The sequence below is a fragment of the Lepisma saccharinum genome, chromosome 1 (genome assembly GCF_977018435.1).
Source record: "Lepisma saccharinum chromosome 1, izLepSacc3.1, whole genome shotgun sequence".
Lineage (NCBI taxonomy): Eukaryota > Metazoa > Arthropoda > Insecta > Zygentoma > Lepismatidae > Lepisma > Lepisma saccharinum.
Window position 1 is genome coordinate 129995417 of NC_139229.1, and position 18655 is coordinate 130014071.

The window sequence follows — 18655 nt, forward strand, 5'->3', positions numbered from 1 at the left end:
TCGTGAGGAAATTGGGGAGCTTCGAGTGAGTGAGCGTAATCCGGTCGCGAAGTCCTACAATGGCTGGGGGTCGGTCGGGCTGACCACACGTCCCCCTAGTATGGCTGCATATCTCCACGCCCCCTTGGTGGCTCGCGTGGGAAGGACGCCAGCAGTCGGTAGGTAAGGGCCTTGGCCCGATATTGGGCTGTTGCGCTATTGTTAGTTACCTCCTAAATGTAATCCTCACTTCAATTATTAGCTGGTCGATCCACGAGCTTGAGTCTTAAATCTGCTTGTTACTCCCCCTGATCAATTCCACCTCATCATCATTCATCCCATCTCCCCAATGTCTTATAACAAAATTGGAACTTGTGACGCTTCCATTAGTTCTGTTCTGTTGTCATTAGTTGTAACGGCCCATGTTCGCTACTTTATGATGGTCAGTAGCAATACGTCACACCCTTCAATAATTCGCCAACGATTATTGGAAAAACAAAATGTGCATTGACTGGAAACATCCACCTAAAAATAAAGAACAAGCCCCCTCGAAATTGACCTGTCACAACCTAACTACACACCTGTAAAGAATAAAAGGATCAAGGACGGGTAAATGCTCCGTAAGTTAGGGTGGACAAACCAGTAATACCCAGATTTGACTAAAGATTAACAAAGTGCTATTGATGCGGTCCTTGCTGCGTACAACGCTAATTCGTAGGAAGTTGAATCGGGCTCGTCTAGTCCCGCTCCCGACGAAATAACGCATATACGACCCTGGAAATTGAATTTACAAATGTTCGCAGAAATATTACCCACTCCAAAATGTGTACACAAGAAAAGCAGGAAGGAACTAATTCCAATCCCTTGTCGTACCTCTCCTTCGACAGCTTTCAAATAGAATGAGGTAGTTCTTCACTTCATTTTGACTTTCTTTATTTACGTAACAAACTCTCGGTTTTTTAAAAATACATTCATTAGATTTGATCTTGGATTTCATTCCGTAACATATCCGGACTGAAAAAAATGGAAATTTGCGTCAACAATAAACTCGCAAAATTTAAGTAACTAATGATTATCTTCAAAGCACGAAACATTTACTTTGAAACTAATCCCATATTAGATAGGACGAACAGCATATATCAAAACCAGGCAAACATTAACAATCTGACGACGATCAACGTCAATTGATTTCTTTACACTCTATTAAAATCCAATAAACATCACAAATTCCTGGCGTAATAATTACCACACACTATATTCTAACTCAGACGTCTCTCATGTTATAAGGAATCAAGAACCGTTCCATATCGTTCATTTGGAAATGGCTCAAAGGAGGAGGGTAATTGCCGACGGTTATTCTGACAAATATTTCTAAACCGAGCAATTCAAAACTTGGTCTAACTACTTATTTTTACCATGCCCATGATCATTGTATGTTACTGGAAACACGGAGTGTATTCCTGACGAATCCCAGGTGATCGGGGAAGTTACTCAAGTATCGCCCCATTCCTTTGGGTGCCCGACCCTGTGGCCGAGTGGTCGTCAACCTCCGTGGCGAAGTGTTTAGCAGAGCGCGCTACAACGCCAGGGGTTCTGGGTTCGAGTCCCGGGTAAGGCATGGGTATTTGTGTTCGTCCAGTTGATAAGAAACAAAGAAAAAATGTAAGAATTGAAAAGTGTAAAAGTGATAAAAAGTGTGAATGGTGGGGGATACCTCCGTGTAGGGAGTATTTCCTTGTTAAAAAAAAAAAAGTGGTTAGCACATCGCGCTGCGACGCCAAGGGTCCCGGGTTGGAATCCCGGTCGGGCTTGGTTGTTTGTGAATGTCCATTCATCAATTTCATCATTTCATCACTCATCCCCATCTTCGCAAATTAGCCAAGAGGCAGAAAACGCGAAGTAAAATAAACTAAATCAAATCAAAATCAAATCATTCCTTTGGGCGTCCATCTTGCCAAGGAAAAGGCAAATCCACACCAGCAACCGTATCAGGCGAAAGCAGGAAGTCGACTCGCAGTCTCGCGGAACGAGGAATAGATCTTCCCATAAAAACTCGCTAGGTGGCAGCATCAACAAACCTGAACGAGCTTCTGGGAGCAGACGCAATATTACGCGAAGGTAAACGGACTTAATTCCTTTTACAAATGCAAGTGAAGCGAGAATGTGGCGAAACGGGATGAGTTTAGCCACGATTCACCACAACCTGATAAGGATTTCCTCGGTCAGATCTCTTTTTCAGCGTCCAAGATATTCGAAACAAATTTTGTATCATTTCTTGTTACTCCAATATTAAAACTTCCCATTATAAATCCTTGCTTGGGTGACGTAACAACAATGTGAACATCGATTACCATTTTCACCTCCTCAATGGCGTAGTGGTAACGCTGTCGCCTTTTAATCAAGGGGTCCCGGGTTCGATACCTGATGGAGGCACATTGCACAGTTGTTCGGATCTCACTTTTACTGTAGGTCCAGTCCCAGTTAGTCTAATTTGCAAAAAGTAGACTTAAAACACCAATTAAACAAATCAATCAATGAGATACCTTGTTCTTTGAAGATGTGGCACACTCGTGTGTTCCACAACTCACCTGGTCGATATTTCGAGAGAATCCTTTCATCACTCATCGCCATGAAAGCTTCACGACTTACGGATACATTGCGAATTATGGTTCAAACAAACCCAATCTTCTGAATAGTTAGAGTGCACGAACAGTGGACAAAGGTCATTGACTCTCCCTCTGAGTCAATTAAAATTTCTCAATTTTCTTCTTCAGTGGAGAGTTTTGTATTATTCTTAATATATTCATGGAGTTCGTATTTCCCATAAAAAGTAACGTCGTCAAAATAATTAAGTGAGGAAGCAGAGGAGGACATACAGAATATTTTCAATCGATTAGTATCTTTTGGGGCCGAAGGGTAGAGTGGCTGAGTATCCAGGTGCTCCCTCCCAACCCTTTAAGACACGAACATTTCTTTATTCAGTCCTTATTATTTTTAAGTTGGTGTGTCGTAACGAAATATCGCGCTAGGCCACTTCTCGTTATCCATTTCATTGCCTCGACATTCATCCTCATCGTCGCGATTGAAGTTGGGATGTAGAAATGAGACGTAAAATAATCAAAATAGAAATAAAATTATAATATTCTAATAATATTTCCATTACAGGTAGGAGACGTAGAGGAAGTCAACGCTATTGCTGATGTCTTCTGCAAGAATAGAGCCTCCCCTTTACTTATTGGTTCTGTCAAGACAAACATGGGACATACCGAAGGCGCTTCTGGTTTATGCTCACTAAGCAAGGTGTTGATAACTATGGAGACTGGGATAATTCCCCCTAACCTCCACTTCAAGACGCCAAAAACTCAAATAGCTCATTTGCTAGGAAGTAAATTGCAGGTACGTCCATATTGCATATAGGAATTTAATATCTGAATATGTTATAACGAACTACTTTTAAAAATTAAGCCGTCGATTTCATGCCATAGTTACAGTGAATCAATTTCCTGGATGTTGATGGAGTCTCCCACATGGCCACTTGCTGCAAGGGCAAATTTAATTTCAAGTGTTCGGCATATACTTATTGAATAAGCCAATTTTGCTTTCCTCGGGAAGACACTTTAGCAAGTGTTTATCATTCCCGTTGAACTGTTTTACCTTTTTAAAAAGAGCTTGCCACTTCCACTCTGTTGTATGTTCTTACTCTTATAATGTCTAGTGTTTTTCTTATTCAGGTCCCTTTCTAGCAGTGTTTGTCTTGTGCAGGTCCCTTTAAAACCTAGCATTTTTAAACTTTTCCCAAGGTGCTTTTTACGTAAGAATTTTATATACTGGACTATTTTCCCGTACGCAATGAAGGATGTAAAATGGCTACATGTGCCGAAACACCCAACAATTTTAATTCGTTCATTCATTCATTCATTCACGTGTAAATTACTACGTGAACTCGGTCCGTTAATAATACAAAATGAGTCTCGTCGGTGGCGTGCGAGTGGAATGGTTCCAGGTACGATTCTTCCTTCTTCCTTGGTAATCACCGTACCTCTTTATAAAACTATAAGCCTCATAATTCCATTCTAATATACCTTCTTAGGGGAATGATGAAACCGAAAAAAGGTGTAGATAGCGGACCTGATGTCTGGGGTGGAGCTAGAGCAACCTTATCTCTACAAGCATAAAGTAGGGCACGCTGCCCCAAAATGCAAGATAATGTAGAAAACAGGCGTATTTACAACAAATATAATATATTACCAGGAAATATTATCAAATCATGTTAAGATGGAATATTTACACTTCAAAAGTTAATTTTTAAAGAATATTTGAGTAAAGGAATTAAGATTATAGTCAATGATACACTTCTTAACAGTAATGTGTATCAAGTAGGACGGTGTTCAAGGACAAGGAGTGTTTCTGTTTCGAACGGGATCAGGACGAGAAGTAAAATAATCCAGGCTTTTGGGACGTGCAATATCCTCTCCAGGCACAGTTGGAAAGCTGTGGCCACGGAAAATGTTCAACATTTCCACACTAGGAATTTTTTAAATTCTACCCGTTTTCGCCATTTGTAGAACGAAAATTGTATTTTCCAATAAATTTCTAGGACTTACAAAGTCGAAAAAATCTTCTAGAGAAATGGCCTATTAATACAAGCCCATTAACCCTAGTGTTAGGGATCTCGAAAATCGAGAAGTCATTTCTGGAAGTTGAGATCCGAACGGGAAATTTTCTAAAAAAATTAATTTAAAAAATCAGCTAGTCATAGTTTTACATTTCTGATAGTGATATAGGCTTCAATTACTTTGTTCAACTAAACGATAAATATATACTTAATAGCATTTATCTTAATGTAAATTTCAGGTGGTGACTGAGAAGACACCCCTCCAAGGCAGATTGGTGGCTTTCAGCTCATTTGGTTTCGGGGGATCTAATAGCCACGTGTTGCTGCGTGCTAACAATAAGAAGAAAACCCCAACAATTAAGGATGGAACGCCGCGATTGGTTGTGATTTCGGGCAGAACTGAAGAATTTACAGAGAAGACCCTGGCAAAGGTATGACAACAACGGTATAGATTAATTCGTAGGCAAAGACAGATTATTGATATTCCTAAAAGTTTGCAATTCGAGACACTTGCATAATAATAATGCCAACTAAATTCCTAGAGCATGATTTAGTATGTTACAAACGAAAATATAATATTAGGCAAACCATCAAATACGGTGGAATTTGAGCCGGTCCCCGGGGCGGAGTGGTTACCACATCGCACTACGACGCCAGGGATCCCGGGTTCGAATTCCGGCATGGCCATGGATGTTTGCGAGTGTCTATTCATCAATTTCATCATATCATCAATCATCTCGATCTTCGCAAATTAGGCAAATTTCGTTTCAAAAGCGAAGTAAAACAAAACAAATCAATCAATCACAGTGGTATTTGAGCCAGAGACCATGTGAGATCAAGGTTTAGAACACAAAGAATTGTCCGAACACCACTGTCACGATCAGTTGTAGGGGAGAGAGTATATCCGATTTAATGCAAGTAAAACTCATCATCATAAGAGCTGAATAGAGACAGTATGGCAGCGTGTCTTTAACTGAATGCTTTTTAGAGGAGTGTCATTGTAAGACAAAATGAACACGGTGTGGATTGCTACTGCAGAAAACTTTCCAGGCCAAACTCAGAAAATGTCTGACATGAACAGGTGAGTGTTAAAGCGGTAGCATCCGTGAAGAGTTCCAGATACTAGCAAAGTAGACCTAGTGTCCGGGTACCAAGTCATCAATTGGCGCTCGTGGCGCTCGATCGCCTTAATGGATTTCTCTCGTAAGGCGCAGTGTTGCCAACTCCTTACCCGAAAAAATCACCAAGGTTGTGGCGCTCGTCGTAGCCTTTTATGATGTATATTTTGAGGGCAGAGTTGACAACACTGTGGGTTTACTGTAGCTTTTTATGAGGGGGGGGTTTATTGCCCTCTGTTTACATCTGGCAACACTACCGTAGATTTTTTGACAGTGTTGTTAACCTACTGGGTTTTTTCACTGTAAATTTTTATCAAAGGACCTGAGGGGCCTATGTATTTTTTTATGTCTGGCAATACTGTTGGGGGGCCTAGTGTTGGCGACACTGTTGGGGCACTGTAGCCTTTTATGAGGGGGGTCTATTGCCTTTTTTTATATTTGGCAATTTTATTGGATGTTTTGTTTGAGGCTTGGGTTTTGCCAACCCATCCGAAGAAAATTCCACTATATGATCTTTCACTGGCTAAGCTAACCTACAAATAGGAATTGGCAACACCGACGAGTCTTGAATTATTATTTGAGGCTCGTCGGTGTTGCCTACCCACTCTACAAAAATTCTACTATATGATATTTTGAAACTTTTGAATGCAACTTATCGTAATTTTCCAACTGTGGGACCAAATGTTTATATATCGTGACTTTTGTAAACCTCTTTCGGGAACAATGTGTCGCACACACACACGTGCGCGCGCGTGCCTGTATTGTGACGCAAGCAAACAAAAAAAAAACTTTGCGTGTCATTACAAAAAAAACTTTGACTGTATTCTTAAATAACTAACAAAGACAATGAATCTTTTTGGCTTCCGCAAACAGATCAACATGGAGACTGCACCACCAAATTCCAATAACCTCTTACCTTCCGTATTATCTAAACTCAATGGTTTACTGATTGTTCATCTCAACAGCATTTGGACGAAACTGAATGACGATGTGGGCAAGATGTTTTATGTTTTTAATAACAATTTACATTTCTACGAAATTCCGATCGACGGGAAACTTCAAATCACCGTGAATCCGGAAAACGCAGGCGAAATCAAAATTTCTACCGGCAAGAATATTTTTCGAATCAAGCACGACAAGATGCTTTCTAACATTACGTACGATGTTTCTGCAGGAGATTATCTTTACATGGAACTCCTCGGAGATTACGACAAACTTATTCCTCTTTTTGTAGAATTACGAATCGTCTATCCTATTATAAATAACCGTTAACCAAAAATGCCTAACGACATTTTCGGCAACACCAAGCGTGTAGACCACGCAGAAGAGATTCTCATGTTGGACATTCGAGTTAAGAAGTTGAGGACCGATTTGATCGCTTTGCAGGAAACCTTAAACAAAAGTTTAGAGTCGGAAATCGCTACGCTCCAAACGCAATGTCTCGACCCCATTCTGAAAATCGATTCCGAACTGAAGACGCTGATAAAAAATTATGTCGACGTACCTTCTTACGACAGCGTTCAAAATATACAGTTGAGCGTGGATTCGCTTCAAAATGATTTGGCCAAATTACAGCAATTTCAATCGAAAAATGAAGATTTGGAAAAATTGAAACTCGAAATCGAAGAACGAACTTCCGCAATAGAAAAGAATTTCTCTGAACTTCAAACCGTCGTGAACGATATAGATGCAGAACGCTTGCATGTCGTCGTTTCCAAATTACAAGAAGAATTCACCAGCACGTTGGAAGAAATTAAATCCAAGTTGCAGACTTTGGAAGATACAATGACGAACCTACCATCGTCGGACGAACTGCAGGTCATCGGTAAAAGCGTCGCGAACATAAAAATTCAATTGGAGGCGTATCGAGATTTCGAACACATTCAAACCACCATCGCCACGCTTCAGGCGTCCTTGGAATTGATCAACGAAGAAATTAAAAATATTCACGCCGAAGCGAGAGCGTTGACGAGCATTCAAGACACGTTGAGCACGGTTCAGCATAAAATCGAATATTTAGAAAATTTGAACGTCGAAACGAATCTCGCTCATTTTCATCACGTACTCGACAACATACAGGGTGACTTGGAATCGTTACGGACGAGCGTGCCTTCGAGCGAAGATTTGGAAAAATTGAAAACGGCGGTGACGGCACTATCCGATTCGAACGACATCAAAAGTTCATTGAGCGATCTCGAGAGTAGGGTGGCCAATCTCCCCACCTCCAAAGAATTGCACGCTTTGAAAAGAAACATATCTCGAATGCTGAAACGACTAGAAACGGAAACGGCGAACGTGGAACAGATTCGAGACGAAATTAGTTCGCTGGTGTCGACGCTGCCCACTTCCCAGAGCGTCGCCGACCTTCACACGCAGTTTACAGAGATGCGAAGGATCGTGAACGATCTTACCGAGAAGAGCTCGAAATTGAATCAAGTCGAGAACCTTCAGAACATTGTCGTCAACATCAGAGATCAAGTCGGAGTGCTGGAATCCACGCAGGAATCGACGCTGGCCTCTTTCGGTGCCAAGTTGCAAGAACTCAACGAAAACTACAAGCAGTTGAACGTGGAAGTGAAAATCAAACCGTCGTTTTCTGCCGTAACGGATGCCATAATCGAGCATTTGCTGCCCATCGAAAATAAACTCGGACAAGTTCACAGTAATCTGCTCGGCGTCGACACTAAATTCGCTAAACTGCATTTTCTGCAAGCCATCGAAATCAACAGCATTCCCAATCAACTGAGAATCTCCACGTTCGTCGAAGGTAACAAACTGTACATGTTGCATCCTTATCATCCGTACTACAAGTTTCTCCTCGATGGCACGATTCAGATAAACGAATTTTCGTACTGGTCTCACGGTAGAAAAGCTAGCGTTCCCACCATGACTTTGATATCGAATCGTGGTGTCCAGAAAGCAGGAAACATTCCTCTGGCACGTTGGAACGAAACGCGCAACATATATGAAATACACGAAGACGAAGATCTCACCGTTTTCGACGTGAGTGCCGGCGATAAGCTGATCATTCAAAACACGAGCGAAGTGCCACCCTCTTTGAATCCCATCACGCTTGTGCTTCTCTTGAAACGTAATCTCTAAGAAAAAATGTCTAGGCAAGCCATCGTCGAAGAATTGCATAAACCTGCACGCCGTAACTACGAACGTTTGGCTGTGGTAACCAAGGGCATCGACGACCTCTGGCAAAGCGACCTCGTGGAGATGAGTAGCGGCAATTTGAAAAACGTACATAAATTGAACAAGGGCAACAAGTACCTCCTCACCGTCATAGACACATTTTCGAAATTCGCATGGGCTCTACCTTTGAAGGCGAAAACGGGAACATGCGTCACGGAAGCATTCAAGACAATTTTTCGCGAAAGCGGCGGCAGACAACCACGGTTTCTGCAAACGGACAACGGTAAAGAATTTTACAACGCCGTATTTCAAAAGTTTATTCAAAAACACAAGATTCGACATTATTCGACCTTCAGTCACATCAAAGCCAGCATCGTGGAAAGATTCAATCGAACCTTGAAAACACACATGTGGAAACGATTCACGCTTCGGGGAAATTACAAATGGGTCGACATCCTGCCGGAACTCGTCGACACCTATAATGATACGGTACACAGAACGATAGGCATGAAGCCAGCCGACGTTACCAAGTCCGACGAGCAGCGTTTAATTTCTACAGTTTACTGTCCAAAGTACACACCCACGACAAAAAAAGCTAAATACAAAATTGGAGACCAGGTGAGGATCAGCAAATTCAAACGCACCTTCGAGAAGGGATTCACAAAAAATTGGAGCACGGAACTCTTTACGGTGGTTCGAGTTCTACCCGGAAACCGACACACGTATATAATAAAAGATAGTAGCGGCGAGATTTTGAAAGGAAGATTTTACGAAGAGGAACTCTCTAAAACGAAACACCCCGACACGTACCTCATCGAGAAAGTATTGCGTAGGAAAGGTGACAAACTGTTTGTCAAATGGCTGGGACTTCCGGAAAAGAGTTGGATCGAGGCGAACGAAGTGATCTTGTGAGTACGTGGAACGTGGTGAAGCGTCTACCGGATCCGGAAAGTCAAACGAGAAAAAAAAAGAACGGCGAGTTGCTTCCCGACAGCATCCGCTGTCTGATCGTAGGTCCTTCGGGATGTGGGAAAACGACACTGCTCGTGGACAATTTTTTCCTCGCACCGAATTGGTTAGATTGGAAGAACAGGCACCTGTACGTGTTCTCGAAAAGTTTGGAGCAATCCAAATACCAGCAACTGATGAAAGTGTACGATGGTCTGGACATTGCATCGTTCGCCTCGGAAATAAAACCACTCGACGATTGTCGTGAAAATTCAGTCGTTGTGTTCGACGACGCCATCCTGGAAAATCAAAATGAAATTCGCAACTTTTTCACGCAAGGTCGTCACAAAGAAATGGATTGCTTTTACCTAGCTCAAACGTTTTCCAAAATTCCAAAACAGTTAGTACGCGACAACGCTAATTTCATATGTTTGTTTCGTCAAGATCACACCAACCTCAAGCACGCGTACGATGACTACGTAGGCGGAGACATGAACTACAATCAATTTTCGGAAGGCTGCTCTACTTGCTGGAACGGTGACGATTTCGGATTCGCTACGATCGACATGACGAGGAAACCCAACGACGGAAAATACAGAAACAAAATCAACGACTTTCTAAACGTTGCAACGTTGTGAGAAACGACGTGTATAAATAACGTCATGACGAAACGAAAAATCGAAGACGAAAATCTCAAGCTTCGCGATTACCTCGCGAAACGCTTCAAAGGTTGGAAATCCGAGAATCGCGGATTCTACGAAGAGAAGAAACGTCAGGATCAACCCGTGATCGATGCCATCAGCAGTCTAGGTAAAGAAATTAAAAGTGTCACGGAACAAAATAAAAATTTGATTAATGAACTCGTACCGCTCGCAGCTAAAAGTTACGCCGTACCCACGCCCATTTCGAGCATTCCTTCGACGCCGTTCGAACTGAAGGATGCACCGGCACGACGTCGAGCCATTGGTAGCACGTCGTCTTCGGATAAAATCGAGTTGGGACCTTTGGCACGAGACTACCTGAGTACGGGGAAATTCGACAAGGATGAAGTGTTCGGATTGTATCCCAGCATGGAAACCAGCGAAGGCGGCGGTGTGGTGTGGAAGATTGGGAAATCGAAGGTGACCTTCGAAGGCAACGACATTAAAGTCAATTTAGGCGACAAGGATAGTTGGAACAGGTATCCGGGTACGGTGGGACTTTGGGAACTCGTCGCCAAAAAGCAGCCGAAAGATTACACCGACGAAGATTACCAAAGTTACAAGGAAATTCTGATCATGACGGATGCCTTGTACCAGAACAACGACGCCTCGCAGAATAGGGTGAAATCGAGCAGCGGCGAGAAGTACAGGAATCTCATCAAACCGATTTGGAACCAGGTCAAAACAGGCAGCGGCGTCAAACGCTACAACACGTTACCCAAAGAATTCGTTTGGGTGGACGACGTTAGGAAACTCGTGGACCGATTGTTGGTGATAGCCGGCGAAGAGAATGCAGGTAACCGTAATTTCTACAACGAGAAGGTTGGCATCGTGGACATGATCAGCACGAAACTTTCCAACTTCATCGTGAACGACGACAAGGGCATAGGTTACCTGATCAAAATCATCAACACGCTGCCTCCGAAATTCTGGAACGTGGCCGAAGGAAAGGGACTCGTGAACGACATCATCAACAAGTTACCTTTCGAGATGCATCTACCTGGCTACCAGTACTGCGGACCAGGTACCAAACTCGAGAAAAGATTGGAGAGAGGAGACAAGGGTGTGAATCCGTTGGACGCGGCATGCAAAGATCACGACATAGCCTACAACACCACGCAGACGGATCTGGACGCACGTCACGAAGCAGACAAAAAATTGGAACGTGCAGCTTTCGAAAGGTTCGTGAGCAGAGACGCATCGTTGGGTGAACGGGTCGCCGCACTGGGTACCACCATCGCCATGAACACGAAACAAAAATTGGGGTGGGGTATATAAATAACATACCGTAAAAAAACTACACAAGAAAAAATCTCAGAATATATATATAAATAACATACCGTGAAAATAACACATAGAGCATCAACATGAAGCCCAAGGGTGTCGTGTACCAGATACCATACTCCAATCTTAAAAATCTAGGTGCCCTCGATGGGTTACTCACCAAGAAACAACGCGAGAAGAAACGTTCTTGCTTGTCGAAAGGACACGGAATGAAATTGCTGCTCAGCACACCTCAATTGAAAAGATTGCAGCGTTCGCGGAAACAGCAAAAGATCGGAGGTTTCATATTCAGCATCCCCGCCATCCTGGCAGCATTGGGGGCCGTTGGAAGTTTGGCCGGCGGAAGTGCCGCCATCGCGAAAACCGTCATCGACTCGAAGAAGAACAAGGCCGAGTTGGAAGAACAGAAACGTCACAACCTGGCCATGGAGAAGAGGGGGAAGGGCGTGATGAAGAAGTTTAAAAAAAAGAAACAGAAGCACTCACCAACCGAGACATTGAATCTCTGATCGAACCGTTACAAATCAAACACTTCAGAGGAGTTTTCATGTCCGACTCGTTACCTTCAACCGTCAAAAGAAGAGAATGCGGAGTAGTCAACTTGGACGGTCAAGAAAATCCAGGCACGCATTGGATATGTTACCACAAAAACGACAATGATAAAGCATTCGTTTTCGATTCTTTCGGAGGTGTCCCACCTACAAATTTAATTCATTATCTGAAAACGAACAAAACCTCTATATACTACAACGACGAACGCATTCAAAATTTCGGAGACGTGAACTGCGGTCATCTCTGCCTCTCCGTGCTCGCGTTTCTCTCTAAAATAAATAACCCTACGATCGAGGATTTCCAGAAAGCATTGTGGAACCTCAAACAGCATCACTAGGATGGGCGTGTTCCATCTCACGAGCGAATCTTCAATCTTGAAACTCACGCTGCACGACGACATCGTCTATCCTAAATCCGTGGCTCTGCGTGCATTCTACAGCATGTACCTCATACCTAACGTCACGCAGCACAACAACAAAATTAGCGTCGGAAGCGAACACATCGTCGTCACGCCAGGACAATACAATCTTTCCACTTTGCAAGCTCAATTACCCAAAGGCACGTACCTTTCTCAAAATTCGGTCACGCACAGAGTGGAAATCCTATCCGCGACGGAGACCGTGGACCTGGGCACCATGGGAGAACTTTTAGGTTTCGAGAACAACCACCCAAAACTCGAAGCTGGCATCAAGCACGTAGCAACCAACATTCCTAAATTCTTGGCCATAGAGACTCTGAACGTACACTGCAACGTGGCGGAAGGCATGATCACGAAATCTTCGGACGGATTATTAGGAAGTCACAAGCAGACGGGAATCATAGCCACTTTCAAACCAAGTTCCGAGTTCATGGAACCGATCATCTACACGCCCTCTTCGCCGATCTATTTTCCAGTATGTCGCAACCGCATAGACGACATAGAGTTGGTGGTGACGAACGAGAAAGGAGACGTGGTGGATTTCGCAGGTGCCACTACGACGGCCATCGTGGAGATCAACATATAATAAATAACCATACATGTAAAATGGAGCAAATGGAAAGTTACGAATTGCAATCTTTCCCTCCCAACCGTCGCACGTTCGCCAATCTGAACGAAGCGAACAGGGAGATCGAATACGACGTGGACGTAGGCGACGGGTTCATTCATCCTCACAGAGCGGACCTCTACCTTCAATTCGACGTGGTGAAGAAGGAAAGCGGAGACGCGTTTCCCGCAGCAGCAAACTTGATACTCGTGGACAACTTCGTGCCTCACCTGTTCTCGCAGGTGGAGGTGAGGAAACACAACACCGTCATCGACAGAATATATTATCCAGGCATCACGTCGACGGCAGTGGGAACGTTGAAATTATCCAAAACGGACGCAGCGTACTACCAGGCCGGGGGATTCGAAGCCGGGGCCAAAATATCGACGAAAAGTCACACGGTGCTCTTTCCCATGCGTCTGCTGCCTGGTTTCTTCTCGGACTACAAGGAGATCATGTGGAAGGGAGGACTGAGGATCACGTTTCGAAGAGCGGCCAACGACAACGACGCACTGATGCGATACGCTACTTTGGGTCCGGACGGCACCACGCCGATAGCCAACACTTTACCCGAAGCGGCGAAATGCGTCATCCGGAGCATGGAATTGAGAATGCCGGTGGTGGAATACGAAACGAACTACGCCCTCAAGTACAAAGCGGAGATCTTGAAAAGTCCGCAGGTGCCGATTCACTTTCACGGTTACCAGTGCGTGCAGAAGATGGCGTCGGGAAGTCACATGGAATTCGACGTGACGACGCAGTTCAACAACATACAGTTCGACATGCCAGATTTTGTCGTAGTGCTCTTTCAGACCGGACGCGATAACGATCAGGAAAAAGATTCCAGCAAGTTCGACGACTGCAAGATCAAGAACGTTTATCTGAAGAACGGTAGGAACGAAGTGTTCCCGCGCGAGAATTACAACCTCGACGTGACCAAAGACGATTACCTCAAACTTTACGAAGCTTACACGGCTTACAAACGCGTGACCGAGGGAAGCGTGGACGTGTACTACGCGCCCAGCGAATTCAAAGCACGGAGACCCATGACCGTCATCAACACATCTAAGAGGAAGCAAGTGGTGGTCAACGATCGTACCAACATCAAGATTGTATGCGAGTTCCACGATGCCTTGCCTGCAGATACTCTGTGCAGTGTCATTCTTATTGCAGAGAAAACATTTGTGTATGACGTCAAGAATGAAAGAGTGACTGAACAGTTTTAAATAAATAAAAAAAAAATAGCACACAATAAGAAATGTGGAATTTTATATATATAAGTACAAATTGTAATTAGCAGTTTCCAGAAGTTTAATTTTGCTGTGCCATGCATGCATGTAATCGAGGAAGTGGAAGTAAATTAAAATTGTTTTTTTTCGCATTGCCTATTACTTTTTGTTACACTCTGGGCAGGTCTTACTAGTTTGAAGGCGATAGTGGCCCCACGGAAGTGTATGGACCCCACATTCAAGAATACACCTCTTGTCGTCGTGTGCATCCAGAGCAACTTTCCTGACAATATTAGTTGTAAGCACATGATCGACGCTTTGGATACGATGCTCTTTTTGTAGAATGGGCGATTTTGTTCTGAGGCACTCGAGGTAATCCTCAAACTTGAGGTGCTCCCGAACCACTTGCCTGCTTACACCCTTTGCCTTTTTTGTTACAGAACCCTCAGCCCGGATCGCATAGGCTTTGGCACGAAGTCCAGCAAACTCCACAATCACATCCCCGTCTTTCTCGTCCTTGAGTTTGCCGGGTATTTTTTTGTTCCGGGGCAGAATTCCATACCGGTTTAGCTGGGGATAGCCCGATGTGTCGAAGAGCTTGACAAGAGCTGGAACTTTGGCTATATCACCATACGCATCGGCCGTGCGAACATGGTATACCAAGCTGTCTGTGTCTGTGTAGAGGAGCGAGATATTGTGGTTGTAGTGTGCACGTAGTATGCCGTAATATGTCTCGAACATGCACAACTTGCTCAGATCCAAAACTGCAGCTCCCACATAGATGGGCTTGTTGAGTAGCACCTTGCCCCGGTTCATGTGAATCAGAGACATCTGTTCGTTGTAAATTGTTCGAGACCTGAACAGCGGGCTTGCAACAAGTCGACGACACTGTGTTTTCTTCGTCACCAACCTCACATCAACGCGATTTCGCACATTCTCCATGGTCTTCCCAAATACCGCATTGTTCATTAATTTGAAAAAATCGCGATCAAGTTCCGAAGTGGCAGCAGTGCGATGGTTGGTGTTCAGTTCGATGTACGGCTTCAACCATGGAGACTGCCTGAACAAGAGCACGTGGTAAACTGCTTTGACCGAGACCCCTTGCTGCATTAACCACTGGAGGTTCCGGTAGTGTAGCACATAATGCTTTTTGGGCTCCAAGTCCATGACTAGCTTCGGTTGATCCGAGCCAGGTGGACACTTCAATTCCGGAGCAGGCGAGAGGTCACAGAATGTATCCTGCAGCTTCTCGGGGAAGTCAAGGTCCACCTCGGCAAAAAACCCAAACTCGTCGCACTCTTTTTCGATGTCGTGGTATAAAGGATCAACCCACTTAAACTGTCCTGTTGGGAGTGGCTGCATCATGGAGTGCCCGTAAAGATTATTCACGTCAGTGTACATGATGTAGCTTGATGGTTGGGAGGGGTCGTAACCAGTGGCCATGTGGTGATTGTTGGCGTGTGCGAAGCGTTGCGACACTTGGACCATGCCGCCCCGGATAGCTCTCTCGATGAAAAGCATGATATCATTATCGGAGATAAGTGAAAGTTTAACTTTAGTCAGCAGGAGCATGGCCGACCATGCCAGTCCAGGAAGGCTGTAAAAATATACAGGGTCCAGGTTGTAAATGTTTATCGCAGTCGCCCGAAACGCCTGGAACACATCGGCAAGAAGCGTCACATCAAGCTTCAGGTATGCATCGTGGTAATCACCGAAAGTTCGGCAACCCAACTTGACCCACATAGACTGAGCATGCTTGTACTCCTCGTCGGTAATACCTGAACCTCTCAGCTGGCTGTAGAACTTATCCTGGGGAGGCAGCAACTCTTCTTCGAACTTGGAAGGGTCTGTGACGTATTCGTAGGGGTAGACCCCTTTACGTCTGATGAGTGCGACATCTAAGTTCGGGAAACTTGATGTGGTAATGGCTAGTTGGTCGTCTCTGAGCTTCCCAGCAAGAGCATCGAGGCTTGCCTGGAGGAACCTCAGAGAGTCGAGGAACCGAAGCTCGATGCTGCTGCTTGAGTTGGGGATCGGCACCCACTTGCTGATGCTAATATAACGCTCCTCGTTCTGCGCCAGGACATTGATTCTCGCATTGTCGTACCCTAGATGTGTGACCAAGTGATGGAAATCATATCCCGAGCCATTGTGAAAAAAGACCGGTATGAAGCGCGGGTCCCTGGCTCTCAAGTTACATCTGTTGCACCACGGGCCAATGTAGCTTCCGGTCCCATAATGGTCATGGTGGTGGACCTTTTTGTTATCGTCATTGAAGACCGAGTTGCAAACAGGACAATTTAGAGCCATTTCGTGCTGATGCTTGTTTTTGGGAGACAGAGGCAGCATGGGCTTGGGGGCCAGCAGCACCTTCCCTATCTTGATGGCTTCCTGTTGCATTCTCTCCAGGAAGTGTTTGACCGGGTCGGGACCGCGATACACATAGGGCTCGGAGGCAATATGTTGGTCTTGCCACACCACAATATAGGAGTAACTCGAGGCCTCGTGGATTTGGAAAGGAATGGTAGAGGATGTTTCGGAGTTGGGCTCGCAGTTAGACAGAGGTTGAAGAAAGGCCTCGAAGTCTGCTACAATATAGGCAGGATGCTTCACCATAGCACTGTGCATGCGAAAGCACTCTACTGCACCAGGTTCGGGCAGGATAATTCGTGCAGGCTTGTTGGTACCACAGTAGAACATGTGGCGAGCTAGCTTCTCAGCAGCAATGTTGGGACCTCTGATGCGCCGGTAATCCTGCTGTTCTCGATTATTAAATGTAGCCAAGCACCTGCGACACACCTCGACGTGGGTTTTGTCTTTGCTCCGTTGGCTCGAAACAAGCCGAGAGAGGGAACGGATAAGGGTGTAATGGTGATGGGTCTCGTCCTTGATGAGCAGGAGGTTGATTTCTCGTACCTCGTTGTTGTTGCTCACGTTGCTCACCCGGATGGGGTGGACCTCATTTTCGTTCTCGGTGAGACCGTAAACATTGATGGCTAATTGCAGGCCCAACAAGTCACGAGCACGAACCTCAAACTTGTGAATATGCGAGACTTCTACAGGGTAGGCAATCCCGGCCATTGCATCCTCCAAATCCGACTCATACTGCTTGTAGTGGTTAACACGGCGTGGACTGTTTTTCCAGTGAACAGGGTGCAATGCTGCCAGCACCGACCAGAGGAAGCATTTGGTGTCTTTGTTCTGAATATTGAGAACAGCTTTCCTTGCTTCAACCTCGGGTGGCAGGGCAATATAGCTAGACCCTGCCAGTGGCAGGGACTTGCTAAGTTTCAGACGAAGTTCGTGGGGGTCGCCACACAGCGAACCGCCCGAGCCTTTAGCCTGATGCTCCTCGTGCTTTGCCACAAATTCCTCGACAAACTTGTCGTAGATGCTGTCGAGGTCAGTGACATCTGCCTGATGCAGTGTTTTTGCTTTTGTGGCATGGAAGAATTTATATATTTCATCAGACGGTTTCTTATACTTGCAGCATAGCACAGCATAGAATTTAGTGGAGTATGTAGCCAATGCATCGTTGAGGATGGATATTATCTTAGCTCGCTCGCTCTCCAGAAAACTACGCACATCGCAGAAGCTGTCTGATGTTATGTTAAAGTCTTCTAATAAATGCTCAAACGCAATTCGGTCTGCTTTCTTCGCCAGCTTGACGCGTTTGGCAGGTGGCGATGCATCGAGGGAGGTTACTTCTACCTTTCGCTTGGAAGGTTACGGTAGAGATGTTCCAGTGCTCTTGCAAGTAAGCTGGTGTCGCTTGAAGTTATCAATAGAAAAATTGTTTCCACACTTAGAGCACAATTTGGTTGCACATATTCGCTTTCCCGGCACACAAGTACGACAGTGCCTTTGAAAATGTTCACTTGACATAGCAATTTGGCACGTAGGGCAATTTTTTACAGAACGCATAATGCAGAGATTTTTTGGGGGTATGTTATTTAATACCTAATGCTGTGCAATGCAAAATATAATTGTTAATTTTTTTTTTTAACTATTTTCTATGACCTTATTTGGGTTTTTTTTTTTCGCCAAATTATATGCTTCTAGTCTC

General features: G+C 44.6%; 1 protein-coding gene across 1 annotated transcript in view; it reads left to right on the top strand.

Annotated features, from left to right (window-relative positions):
* Nucleotides 1-18655, top strand: part of LOC145985638 (fatty acid synthase-like) — a 277489-nt gene that overhangs the window by 7102 nt on the left and 251732 nt on the right. Inside the window, exons 4-5 of the mRNA XM_083119710.1 lie at nt 3145-3375; nt 4834-5025. Of these exons, the coding sequence (XP_082975836.1) occupies nt 3145-3375; nt 4834-5025 (423 nt within the window). The remainder of the gene's footprint in view (nt 1-3144; nt 3376-4833; nt 5026-18655) is intronic.